Source organism: Seriola aureovittata, chromosome 6, assembly GCF_021018895.1.
Source record: "Seriola aureovittata isolate HTS-2021-v1 ecotype China chromosome 6, ASM2101889v1, whole genome shotgun sequence".
Lineage (NCBI taxonomy): Eukaryota > Metazoa > Chordata > Actinopteri > Carangiformes > Carangidae > Seriola > Seriola aureovittata.
The window spans coordinates 20,782,983-20,806,017 of record NC_079369.1 but is presented as its reverse complement, the minus strand read 5'-3'; the positions used below and the strand labels follow the sequence as shown (position 1 = coordinate 20,806,017).

Sequence of the window (23,035 nt, the reverse complement as noted above, 5' to 3'; positions counted from 1 at the left end):
GTAAGGCATAAAAACGTCATAGTATTGTCAGCCATAAAAATATAATAGTATTGTAAGGCATAAAAACGTCATAGTATAGTAAGGCATAAAAAGTCACAAAAATGTCATAGTATAGTAAGCCATAAAAATATCATAGTATAGTATGGCATAAAAAAGTCACAAAAACATCATAGCATAGTAGGCCATCAAAATGGCATAGTCCAGTATGGCATAAAAACTCATAAAAATGTCATAGTATAGTAAGCCCTCAAACGTCATAGTATAGTAAGCCATCAAAACATAGTATAGTAAGGCATAAAAAGTCATAAAAACATTATAGTATAGTAAGGCATAAAAATATCATAGTATAGTACGGCATAAAAAAGTCACAAAAACTTCATAGTATAGTAAGCCATCAAAATGTCATAGTAAAGTAAGGCATAAAAAATCATAAAAACGTCATAGTATAGTATGGCATAAAAAAGTCATAAAAACATCATAGTATAGTAAGCCATCAAAACGTCATAGTATAGTAAGCCATCAAAACATCATAGTATAGTATGGCATAAAAAGTCATAAAAACGTCATAGTAATGTATGGAATAAAAAAGTCATAAAAATGTCATAGTATAGTAAGGCATAAAAAGTCACAAAAACGTCATAGTATAGTAAGCCATCAAAATGTCATAGTATAGTATGACATAAAAAGTCATAAAAACGTCATAGTATAGTATGGCATAAAAAGTCATAAAAACGTCGTAGTATAGTAAGCCACCAATATGTCATAGTATAGTAAGGCATAAAAAAGTCATAAAAGTGTCATAATATTGAAAGCCATCAAAATGTCATAGTATAGTAAGGCATAAAAAAGTCATAAAAACGTCCTAGTATAGTAAGGCATAAAAAGTCACAAAAATGTCATAATATAGTAAGCGATAAAATTATCATAGTATAGTAAGGCATAAAAACGTCATAGTATAGTAAGACATAAAAAGTCATAAAAATGTCATATTATAGCATGGCATAAAAATGTCATAGTATAGTAAGGCATAAAAACGTCATTGTATAGTAAGGCATAAAAAGTCATAAAAATATCATAGTATAGTAAGGCATAAAAACGTCATAGTATAGTAAGGCATAAAAAATCATAAAAACGTCATAGTATAGTATGGCATAAAAAAGTCATAAAAACATCATAGTATAGTAAGCCATCAAAACGTCATAGTATAGTAAGCCATCAAAACATCATAGTATAGTATGGCATAAAAAGTCATAAAAATGTCATAGTAATGTATGGCATAAAAAGTTGTAAAAACGTCATAGTATAGTAAGCGATCAATGTGTCATATTATAGTATGGCATAAAAAGTCATAAAAACGTCATAGTAATGTATGGCATAAAAAAGTCATAAAAATGTCATAGTATAGTAAGGCATAAAAAGTCATAAAAACGTCATAGTATTGTAAGCCATAAAAATATAATAGTATAGTATGACATAAAAAGTCATAAAAACGTCATAAGACATAAAAAGTCATAGTATAGTAAGGCATAAAAAACTCACAAAAACGTCATAGTATAGTAAGGCATAAAAAGTCATAAAAATGTTATACTATAGTAAGGCATAAAAAGTCATTAAAATGTTATACTATAGTAAGGCATAAAAACATCATAGTAAAGTAAGGCATAAAAAATCATAAAAACGTCATAGTATAGTATGGCATAAAAAAGTCATAAAAACGTCATAGTATAGTAAGCCATCAATATGTCATAGTATAGTAAGGCATAAAAACATCATAGTATAGTAAGGCATAAAAACTCATAAAAACGTCATAGTATAGTATGGCATAAAAAAGTCATAGTATAGTCAGGCATAAAAACGTCATAAGACATAAAAAGTCATAAAAACGTCGTAGTTTAGTAAGCCACCAATATGTCATAGTATAGTAAGGCATAAAAAAGTCATAAAAGTGTCATAATAATGTAAGCCATCAAAATGTCATAGTATAGTAAGGCATAAAAAAGTCATAAAAACGTCATAGTATAGTAAGCGATAAAATTATCATAGTATAGTAAGGCATAAAAACGTCATAAGACATAAAAAGTCATAAAAATGTCATATTATAGCATGGCATAAAAATGTCATAGTATAGTAAGGCATAAAAACGTCATTGTATAGTAAGGCATAAAAAGTCATAAAAATATCATAGTATAGTAAGGCATAAAAACGTTATAGTATAGTAAGGCATAAAAAATCATAAAAACGTCATAGTATAGTATGGCATAAAAAAGTCATAAAAACATCATAGTATAGTAAGCCATCAAGACGTCATAGTATAGTAAGCCATCAAAACATCATAGTATAGTATGGCATAAAAAGTCATAAAAATGTCATAGTAATGTATGGCATAAAAAGTTGTAAAAACGTCATAGTATAGTAAGCGATCAATGTGTCATAGTATAGTATGGCATAAAAAGTCATAAAAACGTCATAGTAATGTATGGCATAAAAAAGTCATAAAAATGTCATAGTATAGTAAGGCATAAAAAGTCATAAAAACGTCATAGTATTGTAAGCCATAAAAATATAATAGTATAGTAAGGCATAAAAACGTCATAGTAAAGTAAGGCATAAAAAACTCACAAAAACGTCATAGTATAGTAAGGCATAAAAAGTCATAAAAATGTTATACTATAGTAAGGCATAAAAACATCATAGTATAGTAAGGCATAAAAAATCATAAAAACGTCATAGTATAGTATGGCATAAAAAAGTCATAAAAACGTCATAGTATAGTAAGCCATCAAAATGTCATAGTATAGTCAGCCATAAAAATATAATAGTATAGTAAGGCATAAAAATATCATAGTATAGTATGGCATAAAAAAGTCACAAAAACATCATAGCATAGTAAGCCATCAAAATGGCATAGTCCAGTATGGCATAAAAATCATAAAAACGTCATAGTATAGTAAGCCCTCAAACGTCATAGTATAGTAAGCCATCAAAACATAGTATAGTAAGGCATAAAAAGTCATAAAAACATTATAGTATAGTAAGGCATAAAAATATCATAGTATAGTACGGCATAAAAAAGTCACAAAAACTTCATAGTATAGTAAGCCATCAAAATGTCATAGTAAAGTAAGGCATAGAAAATCATAAAAACGTCATAGTATAGTATGGCATAAAAAGTTGTAAAAACGTCATAGTATAGTAAGCGATCAATGTGTCATAGTATAGTATGGCATAAAAAGTCATAAAAACGTCATAGTATAGTAAGCCATCAAAACGTCATAGTATAGTAAGCCATCAAAACATCATAGTATAGTATGGCATAAAAAGTCATAAAAACATTATAGTATAGTAAGGCATAAAAACGTCATAGTATAGTAAGGCATAAAAACGTCATAGTATAGTAAGGCATAAAAAATCATAAAAACGTCATAGTATAGTATGGCATAAAAAAGTCATAAAAACATCATAGTATAGTAAGCCATCAAAACGTCATAGTATAGTAAGCCATCAAAACATCATAGTATAGTATGGCATAAAAAGTCATAAAAACGTCATAGTAATGTATGGCATAATAAAGTCATAAAAATGTCATAGTTTAGTAAGGCATAAAAAGTCACAAAAACGTCATAGTATAGTAAGCCATCAAAATGTCATAGTATAGTATGGCATAAAAAGTCATAAAATGTCATAGTACAGTAAGCCATGAAAATGTCATAGTAAAGTAAGGCATAAAAAATCATAAAAACGTCTTAGTATAGTATGGCATAAAAAAGTCTAAAAAACGTCATAGTAAGCCATCAAAATGTCATAAAAACATCATAGTATAGTAAGGCATAAAAATATCATAGTATAGTATGGCATAAAAAAGTCACAAAAACATCATAGTATAGCAAGCCATCAAAACGTCATAGTATAGTATGGCATAAAAAGTCATAAAAACGTCATAGTATAGTAAGCCATCAAAATGTCATAGTAAAGTAAGGCATAAAAAATCATAAAAACCTCATAGTATAGTAAGGTATAAAAAGTCATAAAAATGTCAAAGTATAGATAGGCATGAAAACAAATTAAGAAATCGCCATATAGTAAGCCATATAAAGGCATAAAAACATAATAAAAAAGTAATAGTATAGTGAGGCATAAAAAGTCATCAAAATGTCATAGTATAGTAAGTTATAAAAACGTCATAGTATAGTAAGGCATAAAAAGTAATTAAAAAGTCATAGTATAGTAAGGCATAAAAACACATACAAACATCATAGTATAGTAAGTCATAAAATGACATAAAAACATCATAGTATAGTAAGTCATAAAAAGCCATCAAAATGTCATAGTATAGTAAGGCATAAAAAGGTATAAAAACCTAAAATCATAAGCATGACATAAAACGTTATAGTATAGTAAGTCATAAAAATTCATAAAAATGTCATAGTATATTAAGGCATAAAAAGTCATACAAACGACATAGTATAGTAAGGCATAAAGTCAATCAGTCAATCAAATGATACCATGCCTAAATCGGTTCTCTTGGAGACGTACCCTCTCGGATGGCACATTGGTATGATTTCACTGCGAATGAGTTCACTCACATATTGGTCAGGACAATTCTTTCCTCCCAACATGTTGGTAGGGTCATGTCTCTACTATCCATATGCAAACCTACGCCCATGATTATAAGGAGTATGGTCCAGACCTGCTCTATATGAAAGGTTCCCTGAGATAACTTCTGTTGTGACTTGGCATTAAATTGACTTTCTCTTTACAGCTGCTACTGTTGCAAACAAACAATTTACTACATCAAAAAAAAATGAATAAGGTACATTTAGTATTTTTTCTAGCGTCAGTCTCAGTATCTAAAGACCTGTCTATCAATTTAGCATAAGAAGGAGAATTCTTCAGCTGAATTGGAAATGATAGGACAACATGAAACAGGCATTAAATAGGTTTTAAATCTTAATATTTCTTTATTTAGAAGTAGTTCTCTGGTTCGTAACATACAAGCCCGTTGTACATGGAATATTACAGAGAGGTACAGGTTTTTACATTTGACTCTGTCATGTACACAGTCTCAGATTTTCAGACGGGTATTCAAACAAAGGAGACGTTGCCCTTATAGTTTAGAGCAGTGTCGGATCTTCTTCATAATTTCCCCAGAAATGTCAAAGGTAGCATCAAAGGGCACATGACAGTCCACTACCTCATCAAATCACACATTTACTGTACCACCCAGCCACCCAATGTTAAGTCAAATAATCACATCATCAGGGACACTTAGCATAATTTCTACTCATCCAAAGTCCCCTCCAACAGAATCACTGGAATATTTGTCCATGCATACATAAGTATACTATATATGGTAAAAAATATAGCATTTGGAATAAATACTTAATATAATTTTAGAGCAAACTGTCAGACAATACTTGTTATATACTCTTCACAATACTGTATTTACATGTATTTGGCTGGATTTACAGAAACAGATAAAATATATATTTAACCCAATGTGAAACAGATTTGATTTCAGGTCTTTGGTGTTTAGCCAGTTATGAAACCTTATTACATCTGGGTCACACTGGATTAAACATATGGATGCAATTTAAGACTTAATACACAGGCACGGAAGACCAGATACACCAGATACTTGTTGCAGCACAGATCAGATCACCCTTTAGCTGTCTGTGTTATGGGACATTACACAGACTCTCATTTGTGTCCCTTAATATACGGACAACCAATGATGATCGGATGTACTACACAGTGAAAATTCAGATTTGCTGATCATGTGTAAACGCAGCCTCAATGTTTAACGAATCTGTGCTACTTTGTGACTCAACAAATGATGATGATCTGATTACTAAGCCACTGTTGAAAAATTCTCATTGTTGCTGAGTAAATGCAGCCATGACTATATAATAGGATACTTCATATAATAAGTCTATCTTCATGTCAATCTACATAGTCCCATGTAAGCACCCATATTTATAAAGTGTCCTGGAATGAGAGTACTGGTGCAGGATCAGTGGTCAGACCATACTGCAGTAAACAGATAGCTTACAAGACAGCACTACAGAGGCAGGGAAATATCATTTTAGAATGATTTGGAGAAAACCAATAAATCTGGGAACCAGCCAAAATTTGTGAGCAACTGATAAGTAATAGGAACTGAGATGGCAGGTTTGTCGGTTAGAAATAAAAAGAGTTTATTGTGATCAAAGGTCAGAGATTTGACTGGTTATCTGGAGACTTGCTTCTGTAGAAAGTGACTTATCTTCTACCTGTAAATGCAGACTGGACTGTCATAGACCACACATATGGCAGTTGTTAAATTGAGTGGTATTCCCCTTTTTAAATTCCACCTTCAGTGACCCTAGAAAAATAGCTTTACTCCATTCAAAGATCACATATAAAGAGTGGTTCCGTGACAAGAGTGCCTTCATAATAGCCAGAGATCACCATCAGTCGCATGTGTACAGGTAAAATTATTGATCCCTTTTGTTTCTTGTAAACTTACTAACCTGTTTGACACCTGCAGTGGTCACCGAGGGGGAAATGTTGAATTGTAAACAATTTCATCAGAGCAGTACTCCTGCTTTAAGATACTTTAAGAATATGGGTGTAGCTCTGTGGTAAACAGGAGAAAAAGGCCACTCTCCTCACATCTCCTCTAATGTAGGACTATCATCTGATTAAGGCGAGACAAAAGCCACTCACCCTAGCTATTGTTTGACTGAAAAGATAGTATTCCATTTATATTGCTTCTTAGACTGATAACAAAAATAATACCCCTGCTCTGGGATGATATGAATGCCTGGAGACAGAGACAGGATGAACTAGTGTCAGCAATTTGAAAATTGGCAAATCTGATCTTTGTGTTCGGGATTTTATCATTGATTAATATCTTTTGTCATACATGGCTATATCTGCTATAGCTTATGTCTCTCTTAGTCCCATGATCCATGCCAGTACAGTTAGACTTGCTACTTGCTACATTTTTTTCTTGGAATGTGTCACAGCCAGCCCGACATTCATTGTGCATTTTGTAGCAGTTGCATACATGATTTGATTTGAAACAGGCAGACAAACAAGACATACATTATATTTGAACTGGGGGACGGAGATTGAGGCGGAGAGAGGGAGAGAAAGAGAGATAGAGAGATGTTAATCATGAGAACAGACAGTATTACAACATACTGTTGTTTAGTACTATAAGACAGCCAGCAGGGGGAGTAACTATGTATTTGCATGCAGCACCTTCTGAACAGAACAATCTTCTTATTAGAAGACTTTTGTGTTTCTTTTCTCTGGTTATATTCTGGTTATAAAAATCATTTCTCCTGTATCCAACAGAAACATTTTATCTCAAACTAAACCATTTGTTTTTCAATATTTCACAGATGACGATCACCCATGGCAGATGTGAAGAACATGACCCTGTCAAAAACAATACATTGAATGATGCCAAAGATCCACTGAATCATGGGAAATTAGATCAGAAATTCTACTCTATTAGGTCACGTTGTAATTTATACTTTTGGAGATATAGTTTCTTCTGGAAATTGATATGAGAGAGAAGGACGATTTACTGTACACAAACAATAAAAAAAAGTGCAGTAGAAAATACAGTTTCTGTGTTTGTATATGATTATAATCTGTTAGAATAACATTCTACATACTATGTTCTCAATAATGGCTTATGTCCAAATATGAAAAGGATGATGTCAATGACATAAAAGAAAAAATAGACATCATGTCATATTTAATATTATATATTTGAAAGGTAGATCATGTGCTTAGTATTTTGCTTGACAAGCTAGTTTGATGATAAGAAGCAGCAGTTTGTCAGAGTATCTCTTCATTCACCACATATATATATATATATATATATATATATCTATATATCTATATATATATATATATATGTATATATATATATATATATGTATAGATATATATAGATATATATATATATATATGTATAGATATATATAGATATATATATATATTCTCACTCTGTCCCCTATGTAACTTCCTGTCAATCACACTTGTCACTATGGCAATGTCTTATCATCAATCTGACCAGCCCCTTTTGTTTTTCTGTCCACTGAGAGGTTGATGCAGCATATCCATAAACACCCACGGGGCATGTTGGCAGAGACATGGAAGAAAAATGTGGGCATTCATTGCAGGAAACTCCACAGTCACAGAGGTTTTGTATGTGAGCTCCCATAATTCCATGGTAAACAGAGCATAACCACTTTTTCCACTGGTCAAACAGAGTATGTCCTGTATGGTGTCACAGTGTATGTGTTTCAGCTTTTCCCCCTCATTGTTGGTGTGCAGAGGGTCTTGAAATGGGGAGGTCGGAGTCGGCAAGCTGAAAGTGGTTTGGAAGAGTAAACAGGGTCAGCCTGGCTCAGATTAGGTCTGTGGTAGACGGTGGCTCAGAGGCCTGGGTCTCAGTGTTGGCCTTCAGAAGGTCAACTATTTCTTGTTGAGAGGCTCCTTCTGCCACCGACAGTGCTGTCTGATTATTCTGAGGGGAAAACAGAGAGATATAGATGTTAATTTTCATATTAAAGACATTGCAGTGACTGTTCTTATCCTGACAGTGGCAGTGTTGTGTTGTTCTTTCTCTAGCGACTACACATTACAGTACATAGGTATATGGTGCAGTTACCCTGCTACAGAGCTGGGTTAAGCATCTGTCAGCATTTTGCCTTTCTCAAAACACGGTAGAGATTATGATGTGTTCCGTTTCTGTAAATCTGATCTAATAATTCACTTCCAAAATTACACATCAGAATGTGCCACTAACACTATAATAATATACTGGTAAGCTTCTTTGCATCATGCAGAAATTGCCTGTGTAATAAGCCACAGTTAAATCATAAGCCTGGGGAGGTTTTGTAGGATGTCATGAAAGGGAAATGGAAGAAATGTTCCAAGGCATACAAAATATCAAATTTTGTCATTTAATATAAGTATATTCAAACTCCCTTCTGAAGCTATGATACCACAGATACTGTAATTTTATTTAATATTTGGGCAGTTAATTTTTTATCTATTTTTTGGTAGTTCAGGCTCTGTGCTTCAGCACATTCAATTTGAATTAAAAGAATCAAAAGTAATAGGAATGATACAGATGGAGTCTTTGACCCATAGACACCATCAGACACTTTGTATCTTGCCTCACAGCTCCCACCTTCAACTCTCTCCAGTTGTGGGATCCTTTAGTCTCTGCCTCTCTGCCCTAAATCAGATTAAGATCAGCTGATTGACTCAGCCAGTCCAGGATATATCACCCTGAGAAGTTCTTTGGTTGCTGTGGCCGTATGTTTAGGGTCGTTGTCCTGCTGAATGATGAAATGCTGTCTAATGTGTTTTGATCCATTAGGCTGAATCTGAGCAATAGAGTGCTCCTGTACACCCCTGCATCCATCCTGTTGCTTCCATCAGCAGTGAAATAATCAATAAATGCAAGTGTGCCAGTTCATTTGGCAGCCCCACAGCAGGAAGTCATAACGGAACCAGCACCATGTTTGACAGATGAGGTGGTGGCTTTGGGTCACGAGCTGTACCTTTTTTTTTTCCACACATTCCAAACGCGATCATTTTGACTGACTGTTTTTTTCATCAGTCCAAAGAACTTTGTTCCACAACTTTCCTTTTATATGTTTTTGAGAACTGCTGCATGGCCTTTCTGTTTCTGAGGTTTACTGAGGTTTGGATCTTGTGCACACCTGTTTTCTTAGAACATACCAAGTATTGATTTTGACAAACCAGCTTCCTTTGATATCTCTCTGATAGAGTTATGCTTGTTTATAGCCTCACTATTATCTTCTTCATTTGCACCATAACCTCTTTACTCCCCTTACTGACAGACAGCTCCTCCTCAATCTAAATGGCAACTCTCAGCTCTCAGTCAACTCCGACTTAAGTGTGAGCTCTTTTATGCATGAAGTAACTTTGAAATGACACAGGGCTGCCCATGAAACATTTAGTAGCCACGTGTCCAATTATTTTAAAATCTGTACAATTTGGGAATTGTGCATTAAAAGGCCTATATCTTGCACACAGTTATTTCAATTCTTACATAAACCTATAATTAAAAGTGAAACTTGGCACTTTAATGTAGTGTCCATCACTTTATTCATTTATTAAGTGAAACTCAAAGACTGAATGTAACTGTCCAAAAGACTTGTGGTATAGAGGACTGTATATATCTATAGCCAATATCCTCAATCATAAATCCTTTATCAGTGGCCTGTTCTCAGCATTTACTAGTAATATGACTGCCAAGCTTCTTTTTTTTTGTCCTTCATATTAAAGCAATTTTAATATATATTGCACCAAACCTTTCTGTCTATTGGTCACTCTTAATAGCTAAGAGCACTGACACCAGTGAATCATTTGCTCTGGTGTTCTATGCTAATACTTTAGCTTATGCCACATATGTCATATGATACCATCCAACCCGTAGTAACCAAAATAAGAGGACTGATATCTGTACACTGTGGATAACATTCTTCCTGCCAACACACCTCTAAAAAATGGAATCTCTTGCAAGCTCATCTCTTTAAAGTTTCAATGGGTTGTGTGCTGGACACCGAGTCACTGGTTAAGACACACAGCTATAAATGTTCACGGCTGAGTAAACTGTCAATGTTCTTTAACGTTGTTTGTAACTTCCTGCATCACTCTCACCGGTTGTCTCTGTGTTTTATCCATTTATTCTTTTCATCTAAGACTACAGATTAGATATTACGGCAAACTAGAGCAGACAAGGCTGCACACTGAGAGACATCTTGTCTCATGGGGACGCAGATGTCTCAGAACAGTGTGAATGCTCTGTATTATACTCTGTGTAAATTTCATCAACCTGTTAAAGAAACTGTCTGACTTGCTTGCATTTAATTCAAAATGGCTTACCAGAGCTGCTTATTTCCTCAGTTTGTAGATGATGTTTGCCCCTCACTACCCCTAAATATAGTGTGTGCTCATGTGTCATGGAGTCACACAGCAAATAATCTACCAGAGGCATATGGTTGATGAGGATGAGGCGGCAGGTTTTGTGGAATGGGGACTATAGTGAAAGTCAAATCCTTTGGAAACTAGAATCAGAGCCCACAGGTGGATGCAGGTGTGGAGGTGGGGCTTAAAGAATGTTATATGAACAGCAGCGGCAGTGTTGCAACAGTGTTTCACAGGATGGTTTGCAATGAAAAAGTCCACTGACAGAATGCACAGGAAAATCAACAGTCTAGACTAGGAATCAATCAGTCTACTATGTCTAGGCCAGGCACCAGCCATTGTATGGCTGTACCTACCTTTACTGTCAAGCTGAAGCTGAACACAGGGGTAGGTTAATATCTAGTGACACATTCTACACTGTGTGAGTCAGGCACTAGGAGCCGTGTGACCACTCATGTAGCACAAGCAGCAAATAAGTACCTGTTGATATGAAGCAGTGATCCCTGACATCTCTGTAAGGAATTAACCTTTACAAAATTAAGCCAAAGACAGACCACACAGTCTCTCTTGCTACTTGATCTATGTTTAAATTAGCTTCTGTTGGGGTTAGAGATGAACCCATATTGAAGCCATGTTTTTCCCTACAGGGAGCACCTCTTGATTTGACTTTGTAGTTTTCTATATGTAGTGTTTAAACACAGGTTTGGTTGAGATGTGATGTGATGTATTTTAAACCTGGCACACACTAAGGCAATGACCCATGGGACTGCATGCTTAAACATCAGTGCATAAACACTTAATGCAAACTATAGATATGTATATTGGTGAAAGCCAATAAATGTGTTAATTTATGTCAATTTACAATAAGAGAAAAGAAAGTATTATGAGGAGAAATTTGCACAAATCCTAGAGAGAGAGAGCACCGACAATCTGAACAAGATCTTATATGTCAGACTGGATGGGACGTCACTTGGGGAGGGGACAACACATTCAGAGGGGATCTCACGTTGAATGGATGAGAGGTGAAACATCTTGATTCTGCAACAGTCCAGTCGACAGTGTAATTAAAACTTTACAGCATAACACCATACTGTACCTTATCTCTGAGGCCGGAGTCACAGTGGCCTGTCTCAAGCAGCAGACGAGCGATGTGCGTGTGTCCGTGTTCACTGGCGCACATCAGGGCTGTAGATCCCTCGCGGTCCTGGGCATTTACATCGGCGCCGCAGCTCAGGAGCAGCTTCACCATGGCAACACGGCCGTGGCTCACTGCAAGCATAAGTGCCGTCTGACCTGCCTAGAAAACGAGAGCGAGGAACGTTGGAAATTACATGCAAACAGTGAGAGGGCATGTGTGAGGGGAGATATATGAGGTGACAACAACAGACAAAACTTGTGAGCTCCTGTGACCTCAGTATGCTTGTGTGGCCTAAAACTGCCATTTCTTGTTGTTTATCAGTTCTGTTTGTTTTCCACTAAATGAGAGAAAACAGCAGATGTTATGTGTATTGCTATAAAGTGACCCACTTATAAAAATGTCCCAGCATTCCCTGATTTCCCCGGAGTATTTATTAAATTCCCATACTCACTCTGCCTGCAATACAATTTCCTTGACAACAACAACAACAACACCTCATACAGTACAGTCAGTCCCTTGACATTAAGTCACTTCTATAGCCATATCTGGGAAGCCATTACTAGGTGTGAGCATATACTGTATGATACCTGTCTGGAGCGTGCATTGACGTCCCCCAGTCTCAGCAGTTGTTGTGCCACCTCCAGATCATCAGGGCTGTCAGCAGCTGTTAGGGCAGCGAGCATCACTGGAGTATAGCCTGCCTTGTTCACGTTATCTGTTTCACATAGACCTGAACAAACACACACATACACACACACAACACACACACACACACACACACACACACACACACACACACACACACACACACACACACACACACACACAGTGAGTAAGAGACATTTCATGCAGGGTTACCTAATCTAGCCAATATCTTGCCTTTATTTTAAAATGAATGTCTTTATGCTCATGTGTAAATCCAGCTGCGATTGCAGCTGTGTGTATTTGCATCTCACCAGTATCCAGCAGCAGTTTGACCACAGGGAAGTTTGAGTGCGACACGCTGTAGTGGAGGGCCATGTTCCCGTTTCCATCTGTCAAATTGACAACATACGGCAGGAGAGTGGGCGTGGTCGAGCCCACTTGTCGCAGGTATAATGTGACGGTATCGGCCTGTGAGTCTTTCTGACTGGAGACCCTGAACCACTCCTGGTAGAGCACCACTAAAACCTGACGCTGCACAGAGAGGAAGAAGATAAAAGATATAAATGAAAAAGCCGCCTGTGGCAGCAATTTTATTGTTCCCAGAACATCAGTTTTTCTGATTGTGTTGTTGAGTAGTTTCCATTTTCAGTCAGAGGAAAAGCACTGTAAACCACATTACTCCACATTATCCTATTTATTGAAGTCGAAAAGCTCTATCAGGAAAGAACGTGAAGCATTTTCCCTAAACAAAAATAGTATTTTATTCTGTTTCAGAAGCTAAATTTAGAAAGATATGAGGGCATCATTTTTACAGAATGAAAAAAAGATACAGGTTACAAAAGCCTGGAGGATAGATCAATAAATATGAACATTAACTTTTCAGGCAAATCGGTATGGATTTCCAAAAATACAGAGATTCAATGTGAACAACTTTGAAGTATCCTTACCATTTCTTTATCTGGGGATGAAACCTCTTCCATACGGTCCTTTACATAGAGGCAAGCGTCTATAAATCCTTGGTCAACTTTCTCCCTGTAAACAAAGACCAGACAACACAGTAAGGAGCACCGGTTTGAGGCCCATCTTAGTCATATTTCAAAACATTTTTCCACATCTGTTCTTTACATTGTTTTTCTTTACTGCTTTTTCAGGTTTAAGATGGAAATACCATCAAGTCTGGATAACATATGGCCAAGAGACAGCTACTTTGGTTCTTGTGTAAATTCTGTCTGGGATGAAAACAAAAGATAAAAGATGCCTTGCGGGGCTTGCACAGCTCACACAGACACACACACACACACAGACACACACACACACACACACACACACACACATACACACACACACACACACACACACACACACATACGCATCAGTTAACAGTCTGACACATTGATAGCACATGCAAACCTTGATGGTAACAGTTTACACTGATTCACTGGCCAGCTCATACTGCTTGTCCATCACAATCAGTCATCCTATACATCTCTTGCAGCTCTAAGCCTGGCTAGGTCACAATGTGTACCGTACCACTTTGTGTCCTCCAGCTATAACACACACACACACACACACACACACACACACACACACACACACACATGCACAGGCACAGGCACACACATACATAAGAATGATCAGACCAGTGCTGAGTGATGGCTTAATATAACTCCTGCTTTCTCCCGGAGGCCCCATCTACTATTTGGCCCCGCGGCCCTCAGCCCTGTCCACATATCTAAGACAGATAAGTGATCATTCAGTGACAGGGAGGACAACACTGCCAGCTATTTGCTTATTGTCCCAGATCCCTTGCACGTCAGGGAATGAGGTGTGAATGTGTGTCTGCGTGTCTGTCTGAGACCTCGATTAGAGTGAGAGCAGTTTATACTTAAGTGTATAGGAGAAAGTTGTGTCTGTGTGTGAAGCTTACATTGAAGTGTATGTGGAACAAAGTGTGTGTGTGTGTGTGTGTGTGTGTGTGTGTGTGTGTGTGTGTGTGTGTGTGTGTGTGCGTGTGTGTGTGTGTGGCTTATTGTGTGTGAGTGTGGCAGTGAGTCTGCAAGATATTAAAAGGGAAGCAGGGATGTATGAGAGCAAAGTAGGTATGAGTGTGTTAATTGGATTTCTGTATGTGTGTGTGTGTGTGTGTGTGTGTGTGTGTGTGTGGGTGTGTGTGGCCCACTATATATTGAAGCATCATTCAGCACCTGTCCCAGACAAAGAATGTGGGCTGCAGCTGGACACAAAACAAAGCACTCACTTGTGCCCTCCCGACATCGCTGTCATCTTCATGGGTGTATTCTACAGGAGCTGGTTGTATCGTGCTTTAATTATATTGCTCATAGTACATTCTGTCATTCAGTGATGATGGTGAGAGGCTCCATCTTGTTTCATTACTGAATATGAAACTATTATGTGCGGTCGCCATGTCTACGTTCTTTCATTTACTGTGATAGAGAGCAGCGATTTCAGCTTCGTATATATGTAAATATATGTTAGAGATGATGGGTCTGGCCCAGTATCCACAATAGCAGTCTTGAGCACTTAAGTGCATATTCATGCACTACATGCAACACTTTAGTCCACTTATGTGCACCAACAAGCTAGTTTTGTGAACAACATTAATCAACAGACACAACAGAAGTTGAAGATTGATATTATTATTCATGTCCACACACTACACAGCTATGGTAGAACCTCCACAGATGGTTATTACATAATATTATAACCTGCTCTTCTTAATGTCTTAATGAGCCTAATTAAAATATGACACTGTCAATATAAATATTAAATATCATATCCTTTTACGAGTATTTTTGGGAGTATATATTCCATATGTAAACATTTGATCAGATGGAAATAAAATAAAAAAAAGAATATGTTGTCAAAAATATTATTATGTCTCATTTACATACAGTAGACCCATATGCTTCTTGATAACTCGAGTTAGTATAATTGGTTTATTTATTAGGCACTCCTCTTAGCTCCTCAATGTGTGTTTGGTCATCTGATTGTAACTATAATACCATTTGTTCAATCCTACATATTTGCTTATCATATGGAAATTAAATCAAAATAACAAAACATCTGAGCTCGATCAAGCCATGTATTTGTATCTGAGTGATGGAATATCCTTGTTAAATTAGTGTTTTGCTCTGATAAACAGCTTGCAGCCTTAACAGGCACTTGGACACTGTGGGAGTTATCTGAAGTACATCACACATGACTAGTTATATTTCTGAGGAGGCACACATAAGCTATGGTGGTGTCTACATGCATAAACTGCTAGCTACAGTGCCATTTAATGCGAGGCTATAATATAAGCTTTGCTGCATGACTCACCGTTCAGCTTGCTCCTCCTGCAGCTCCAGGCTGCTCTCTGGATCCAGCAGACCTCTCTCACCCTCCTTCTCTTCAGCCACAGCACCTCCTCCCTCAGCTGAGACCTCTGCATCCTTTCCCTGGATCTCTGCTGCCTCCTCAGGCTTCTCTGGTGGCTGAGGCTCCTTCTCCTTTTCCTTCTCCCCCTCCTGCTCTGAGCTGTCTTCCTCCTCCGCCTCCACCTTTGACTTCTCATCTCCACTGGACTCTTCGCTGGATGTTGTCTCATAGCTGGAAGAAGACACAAACAAGTGTGCATATGCACTAATTTCAGCATAAACTCCAAAATCAGTGAATCTGTGGTGAAGCTTTGTCCCTCTGTCCTGTTTCTAATGACTAACTCCTAGCTAAACAAAAGTTAATTTAAAAGTTATTACAGATGGCCTTCAGATGATTTAATTTATGTTTATTCACTAAAAGTAAACATGTATATAAAAATTGGACATGTACACAAGCAGCCACATCAATGAAACACCTAAGCAGCTAAAACTAATATGAAACCAGTAAAGTAAACTTTGGCCAAGGCTAGATAAATACTAACAAGTCATTTCCCTCTAGACCTCAGATGTTACATGAAGAAGATGCTTGTCTAGTGCAACCTTTGGCCAAATAACCAAAATATCCTTAAAAACAGTTAAATATGTACATACAAATCCATAGGTGTGTTTGCACATTCACATATGAAACCTTTTAACAAAACACAACCTTGTACATTGAGGAAGGCTGATGATATATTTAGAATGCCAGTTTGTGTGTGTGTGTGTGTGTGTGTGTGTGTGTGTGTGTGTGTGTGTGTGTGTGCGTGGTTGGGAAGGTGGGTGATCATTGGGGTGTATCATGAAGGCACTTCTGTGAGGCCAATGATCAGATAAGTATTATACTGAATGCCACCGATTCATGCTTATTTGTAGACACACACACCACACATGCACATACACACACACACACACATACACACACACACACACACACACACACACACACACACACACACACACACACACACACACACACACAGAGACACCACAAGAAGCGTTCAGGGGCCACAACATTCCCTGGATTCCAGAGGAGCTCAAGAGAGAGCAAAGACAGGGTAGAACATCCAAAGAGAAGAAATACAAACAGCAGCCCACTTCCTGGTGCGGGCAGAAGCCTAAAGATAGTCAGAGAAAATATTGTTGTCTGACATTTGTCTCGTTATAAATAACATCTGTTCAATTTAGTTTGGAATTGAGCAGTGTAACATAGAAAGTGGGAGATATTTATCAACAGCGGTTCCAAAACGCAAAAGGACCGTCCTTGGACAGCTCTTTGCAATACCACTGATAATTTGCTATTTGTTCTGGAGAATGGATATGTTTGCAGATCATTCTGAAACAGCGAGGGAGGAATAGACCTCATCACAACACTGATCTGGAAAAACAAAGCAAAGGCGAGCAGGTCATAAAACAGTGACGCTCAGGAATGTTAGAACAGAAATGTGGGAATAAAACGAATCTCCTAATGGCAGCCTTTTACTTGAAATGCAGGAGGTAATATCATCCACATATTTCAGTAACAACTGATGAGGAATACTGGACATGTTGCATATAGAAAACAAGAAAGAACACAAAACATTTTGAATTATTTTTTTTATATTATTCTACTGGCTAATAGAAGACAAAATAAATATATAACAGTTCTATAGCTTTTTTTCTATTAAATTATTAAAGTTACTCTATTATTTTTGTATTTGTTTACTCCTACAATCCATTACATTGGTGGCTCCAAACCTTTCTGGCTCATGACCCCTTATTATAAAGTGATCTTTGGGTTATGACCATGCCCACTAGAGAATGATTTTGTTTTTTTCCCCCAGTTTTATTTGAATATTATTTGAATAATTTGAGTTGTCTGAAGATGAAAAAAAACCCTGCTAATTCTCAACAACAAAAGAGGAAAAAAGATAGAGGAATGTCTTTAAAAATTAAATACAATTTTGTGTAGCATGAATATTTTTTCCACTTTCTCATCCTGTAAATTGCCCGTACATTTATCTTGTGGCTTGTGGTTTGGAACGACTATATTAGGTAGCCTTGCCCTTAGGACTGGCATGCACACACACGCACACGCATACGCACACACATACGCACAAAACAATCTAAGATGAAAAAGTTCTGCCAAAGAAAAAGCAGACAAAGGTCTTGGTCTTGGCTGCTGTAGCTTTGAAAGAGAGGTAGATCAGTGTCAAGCCGCGTGTGCACAACTAAGGTAATTACTATGTGTGGATGTGTGTGTGTAGCTGTGTATATCTTTTAAATGTCTACAAATGTGTCAATGTCAATCTTCTTTTTGGGGCTACTTTGGTTTCTGGTTAAAGTTAGCTTCACACTTAGTTTAGGCAAATGGTTTTAGGGCTAGCTGAGGTTATAGTTTAAGGTTAGGGAAAGCATCCAGGGAATTTTGTCAGTCAGTACAATGCAAAAACACATGTGAGTGTCAGTGTGTATACAGGTGCTTCATGTTATAACTGCAGCGCCAGCCACGTAACCATATCAGACGAGCCAGAAAGCATAATCTCCCTGCCTAGATACATACCTTTGTTCTTCCAACCACTACCATCTGCTTTCTTAAAATTCATCAGCTTAAATACACACACACACACACACACACACACACACACACACACACACACACACACACACACGCGCGTGCGCGCAACACACGCAAAACACAACACAAACCCACAGTGAATCCAGTGCCTTCAAATACTGGCATAAGCACACCTGCGCAAAGCACTGAGGTATCATGAACATCGAGAGAAATATGCACACACACCTCACACAATGTGTAACACATATTCATATCCACACACATCCACACTTGCAGTAGCAGAAGTGAGGTCAAATTCAGGGCAGTGTGCACTTCAAATGCTTGGGCTCTGATGACTAACAGCATAAAGTACATGTGTGAGACACAGCTGCATTTAGTTAGTTAGTGCGGTCGCGCTCAGGTGAACAATGACGAAGCTGTGATACTCAGACAACTGAAAGATAATTAAAAAGTGAATGCCTCATCGTTAACAAATAGGCGGTTTATTCATGTTGAATTGATAGACCTTTTGATATGAATGGACCTCAACAATTATGTAGCCTGAGGATCTGTGACTATCAGCCTACATTTTTCTAACAAGTAATTTGTACAAATAAAAAACAAGTGGGATATATTGATGAATATTACTGCTTGAAAATCCAATGAGGTGTACAGTATACATCTATGAGGAAAAGATTGGTTGGTTATACTTTATGTGTACATGAAATGTATTCTGTGCTTTTAGTGAGTGTTTGACCACTTGGATTTAAATAGCCACAAATATGATGATTGATTGCTGCCACTGTAGCTTCTTTCACAGCAAAATATCCAGGTATTTTTACATGACAAACTCCACTTCTCAAGTTCACCTGGAGCCACTGTGTGTGGCTAACTGGCTAATCCGATTGAAGCCACTTTGCACAATTAAATCCGACAACTCAGAAAAGTGAACATATGTAATCCCCATAATTTTGTGGTTTAATCTGAAGAAAATAGAATGTTACATGTAGTTACTCTGCTATTATGTCCACAAATACGTCTAAGGGTAAAATTCCCCTGTAGAAATAAAGAGTCACATAACATGCAAAGACACCAATAAAAATGCACAAAAACACACTGCAGCCCACATAAACCTATTAATCACTTAGAGATTAAAAAAAGAAGATTTTACCCTCCATTCACCCCAACAAACTTCAGGTTTTTCTTGGCTCCCTTACTCCCCTGCTTGTCAGCAACACCATTTTTCTTCATAATAGATTTGAGACCTGGAAGATGAGAGAGAGAGATAGACAGAGAGATTAAAAAGAAAAGGGAGGAAAAGAAAAATTAATTAGGCTTTAGTGGAAGTTGGGTGTGTATGCGTTTTTGTATTGTCTGTGCGATTAATGAATCACAATTAATAAATTAATGTGATACAAAAACTCACAGTCCTTATACCTAAACACAAAATACGGCCTGATTTTGTCAGTGCCTCATATGAGGTATAAGCTCTATATAAGCTCTGCCACCTACATGATTAAGTTCACACTTACCAAATCTAAATCCAACTGAACACCTACAGGGGATTTTGGACCGACCAAATGAGGGACGAATGTGGGTCATCCCTCCAGTAAACTTCTAGAAACTTTGTGAGTCAATGCGAAGGAGCACTGAAGTTGCTCTGGTAGCTCTTGTTCGTCCCAACACCTTACTAAGACTCATGTAGTTTTATTTCTCTTTAATTCATCACCCATCTATAAATGTAAACATTACTGTAACAACTAGCTCTGTGACTGAACAGCCTCTATAAAAGCTTGTCTACCCACCTACAGATACTGTGTGCAGCCACTGTTGCTACTCTTTAAAGATATAGCATTTATGACGAGGCAGTGCACTTTCCTCAAGCATGAGTAGTTTGTACTGTAGTTAAGTTGAAAGTCTCCAGGCAATAAATAAAAGCAGTACATTATACTGGTAATGGTAGCCAGACAGTAATAGTTTGCACATGTTGACTGTACTTGCTCATGCTATTGCATGTGTTTGCCTACTTGTTTCTGTGTGTCCTCGACGTCTATGTATTAATGTCAGAGCATTTTCAGCCTGTATGATATTGAAGAACCTCTGGCTGCAATTACAAGCAAGTATAGCTCATCAAATGCTGTGGAATCCCTGTGTTGGCAGAGAAAGGGGATGCATGGGCCACATCTGTATACTCCATACAAAGAAAACTGTGAGAGAAAAATGATAAGCATGCCTGGAAAAAGATAGTTAACATGAGTATTTAACAGTGACTATTTAATGAATATGCAAGTGTAATGATGATGAAAATTAGATTAAAAAGTAGTTTGCTACGAATAGTGACCAAATCAAATAGCAATTACAGTAATTTTGTCTCTGCAGATGTAGTTCAGGACCATACAAAATATTTCCAGGGCAATGTACGCAGGTCAAGATTATAGGGCTTATTGACAACATACAACCTTGACATTGTCAGACCCACTTATGTAAGTAACGACCCAATAATTGATTCTGCATGGGCTCCTTTGCTGACTCCCCTTGGCTCTAAGCCCAGTACGGCTGTCTTAGTTGTGCCTGACAGCAGACATGGTCTAGAGGCTCTGTAATGTTTTATGCAAGGACATAAGGATGTGGCTTTGAGCCAAAGATTCACTGGCTGAAAAGATCCCAGTGACCACCATCTGAGAAGAATGATGCTTTTAGATCCAGCATCTCAGGAGATAGCAGCAGACCACAGGGGAGGTTTAGCATATATTTGGCATTTTGAATACATCCTCTGACTAACCTCTAAATAATAAAACAATGGTGAGATTTAACCTTCCCTCACTTTGTCAGAGATACTTCACTCATCCGTACAAATCTCCAAAGCTTAACTCTAGTCTCTGATGACTCAGGTGCATAAGAGTTCTCAATATGATAGCAGTGGTTTCTGTTTCCAATATGTTTCCAAGATGAATACTAGTGCAATTTGAGGTTGAAGCAGTCAGGCTGGGAATCTCAGATGTCAAAGATGTAGACAACAACTCCAAAGAAACAGTGCCAGTCTTATGAGAACACACACGTGTGTGTGTGTGTGTGTGTGTGTGTATATATATATAAATGTATATGTATTTATAGGCACACACGCAAAGCACTTAAAAGCACTCTTGTATACTGTACTCCCAACACTGAACTTAAAATGAACTCTGAACATAAAATATGTGTGTGATAGCAGAGTGATTCTGTACTTTAGCTCCTGTGCCAGAAACAGAACACTGTGACATCAAGGGAGGGAAGAAATAAATCGCATGTTTGATGCGTGCGTGTGTGTGTGTGTGTGTGTGTGTGTGTGTGTGTGTGTGTGTGTGCGTGCGTGTGCATGTGTGAAGGCCTGTGCTTCAGTGTCCATTCAACTGTGTACTGTAAGTAAGTGCTTACATATACAGTATGTGCACGTCCCTGTATGAGTGTGTGTGTGTGTGTCTATACTATGGGAAATTTTATGTGTTCTTGGAGGTCATCAAACCATGTAATTTCACCAGTGCTTAGTAATGTGTGTATTCCCATCCTCTTACATGACAGTCAATAGTTACTGTATCTTTGGAACTGCATGTATTGCAAATAGACACCAATATATGATGCGGTTCTACAGTTTTTAACAGATTAATGTTATTAATTTACCTGTTACACTAATGTTATTGTAATTCAAAGCAGGTATAAATATAAAACATTACTCACACCTGCTTTTTTCATACTTGCCTGTTGTGCAAACTGATTTTTTTCTTTTATATGAAGTAGGGATGTGACCTGCTGAATTAAAGCCTTTGTCTCTGTAATGTTAAAGAAGATTGAGAATGAGCTGCTAGAGATGAGTAGATTGGTGGAAATCAAAGAAGAAAATATACTAAACAAAGATGTGAAGTAGAAGGCAAGGCAGACATTTCCCTTTCAGGAAGACCACTGAAAATAATGGGGAGAGTATTAATGGGCAGATACACTAAATCATAAAGTCCCTATCACTCTGAGTCATTAGACTACTGGCAACGTACCAGATAATTAAGTACCTAGAAGACTATATTTCATTTTTTCTTTCTACTTAAGCTGATCAAACTGAAGTCTGATGTAGTCACAGCCAACGGTCAGTGTTGTCTTGTGTTATGCTGTCTCAACAGTCAGGGAGTTGGGATTCAAGTGATTATCCATATGGCTATACAGTTATATTTAGCATTGAATCCTGTGCAGAGAAACACACATCAAGTCCAAGGAAGCATCCTGAAAAGTCAAGCAGTACCTTTCATTCCTTCCCCAGTGCCAGTGTTGCATATCTAATGAATTATGCACACAGTAGTCTCTGAGTTCATA

The 23,035-nt window shown here is 37.2% G+C and overlaps 1 protein-coding gene across 2 annotated transcripts in view; it reads right to left on the bottom strand.

Annotated features, from left to right (window-relative positions):
- Nucleotides 1–4,934: 4,934 nt before the first annotated feature.
- Nucleotides 4,935–23,035, bottom strand: part of kank4 (KN motif and ankyrin repeat domains 4) — a 76,191-nt gene continuing 58,090 nt past the window's right edge. For both annotated transcript variants that reach the window (XM_056378285.1, XM_056378284.1), the window contains exons 4-10: nt 19,869–19,962; nt 16,088–16,357; nt 13,696–13,780; nt 13,060–13,279; nt 12,691–12,833; nt 12,062–12,262; nt 4,935–8,527 (exon numbers count right to left, since the gene is read on the bottom strand). In XM_056378285.1, the coding sequence (XP_056234260.1) occupies nt 8,408–8,527; nt 12,062–12,262; nt 12,691–12,833; nt 13,060–13,279; nt 13,696–13,780; nt 16,088–16,357; nt 19,869–19,962 (1,133 nt within the window). In that variant the 3' untranslated portion in view covers nt 4,935–8,407. The remainder of the gene's footprint in view (nt 8,528–12,061; nt 12,263–12,690; nt 12,834–13,059; nt 13,280–13,695; nt 13,781–16,087; nt 16,358–19,868; nt 19,963–23,035) is intronic.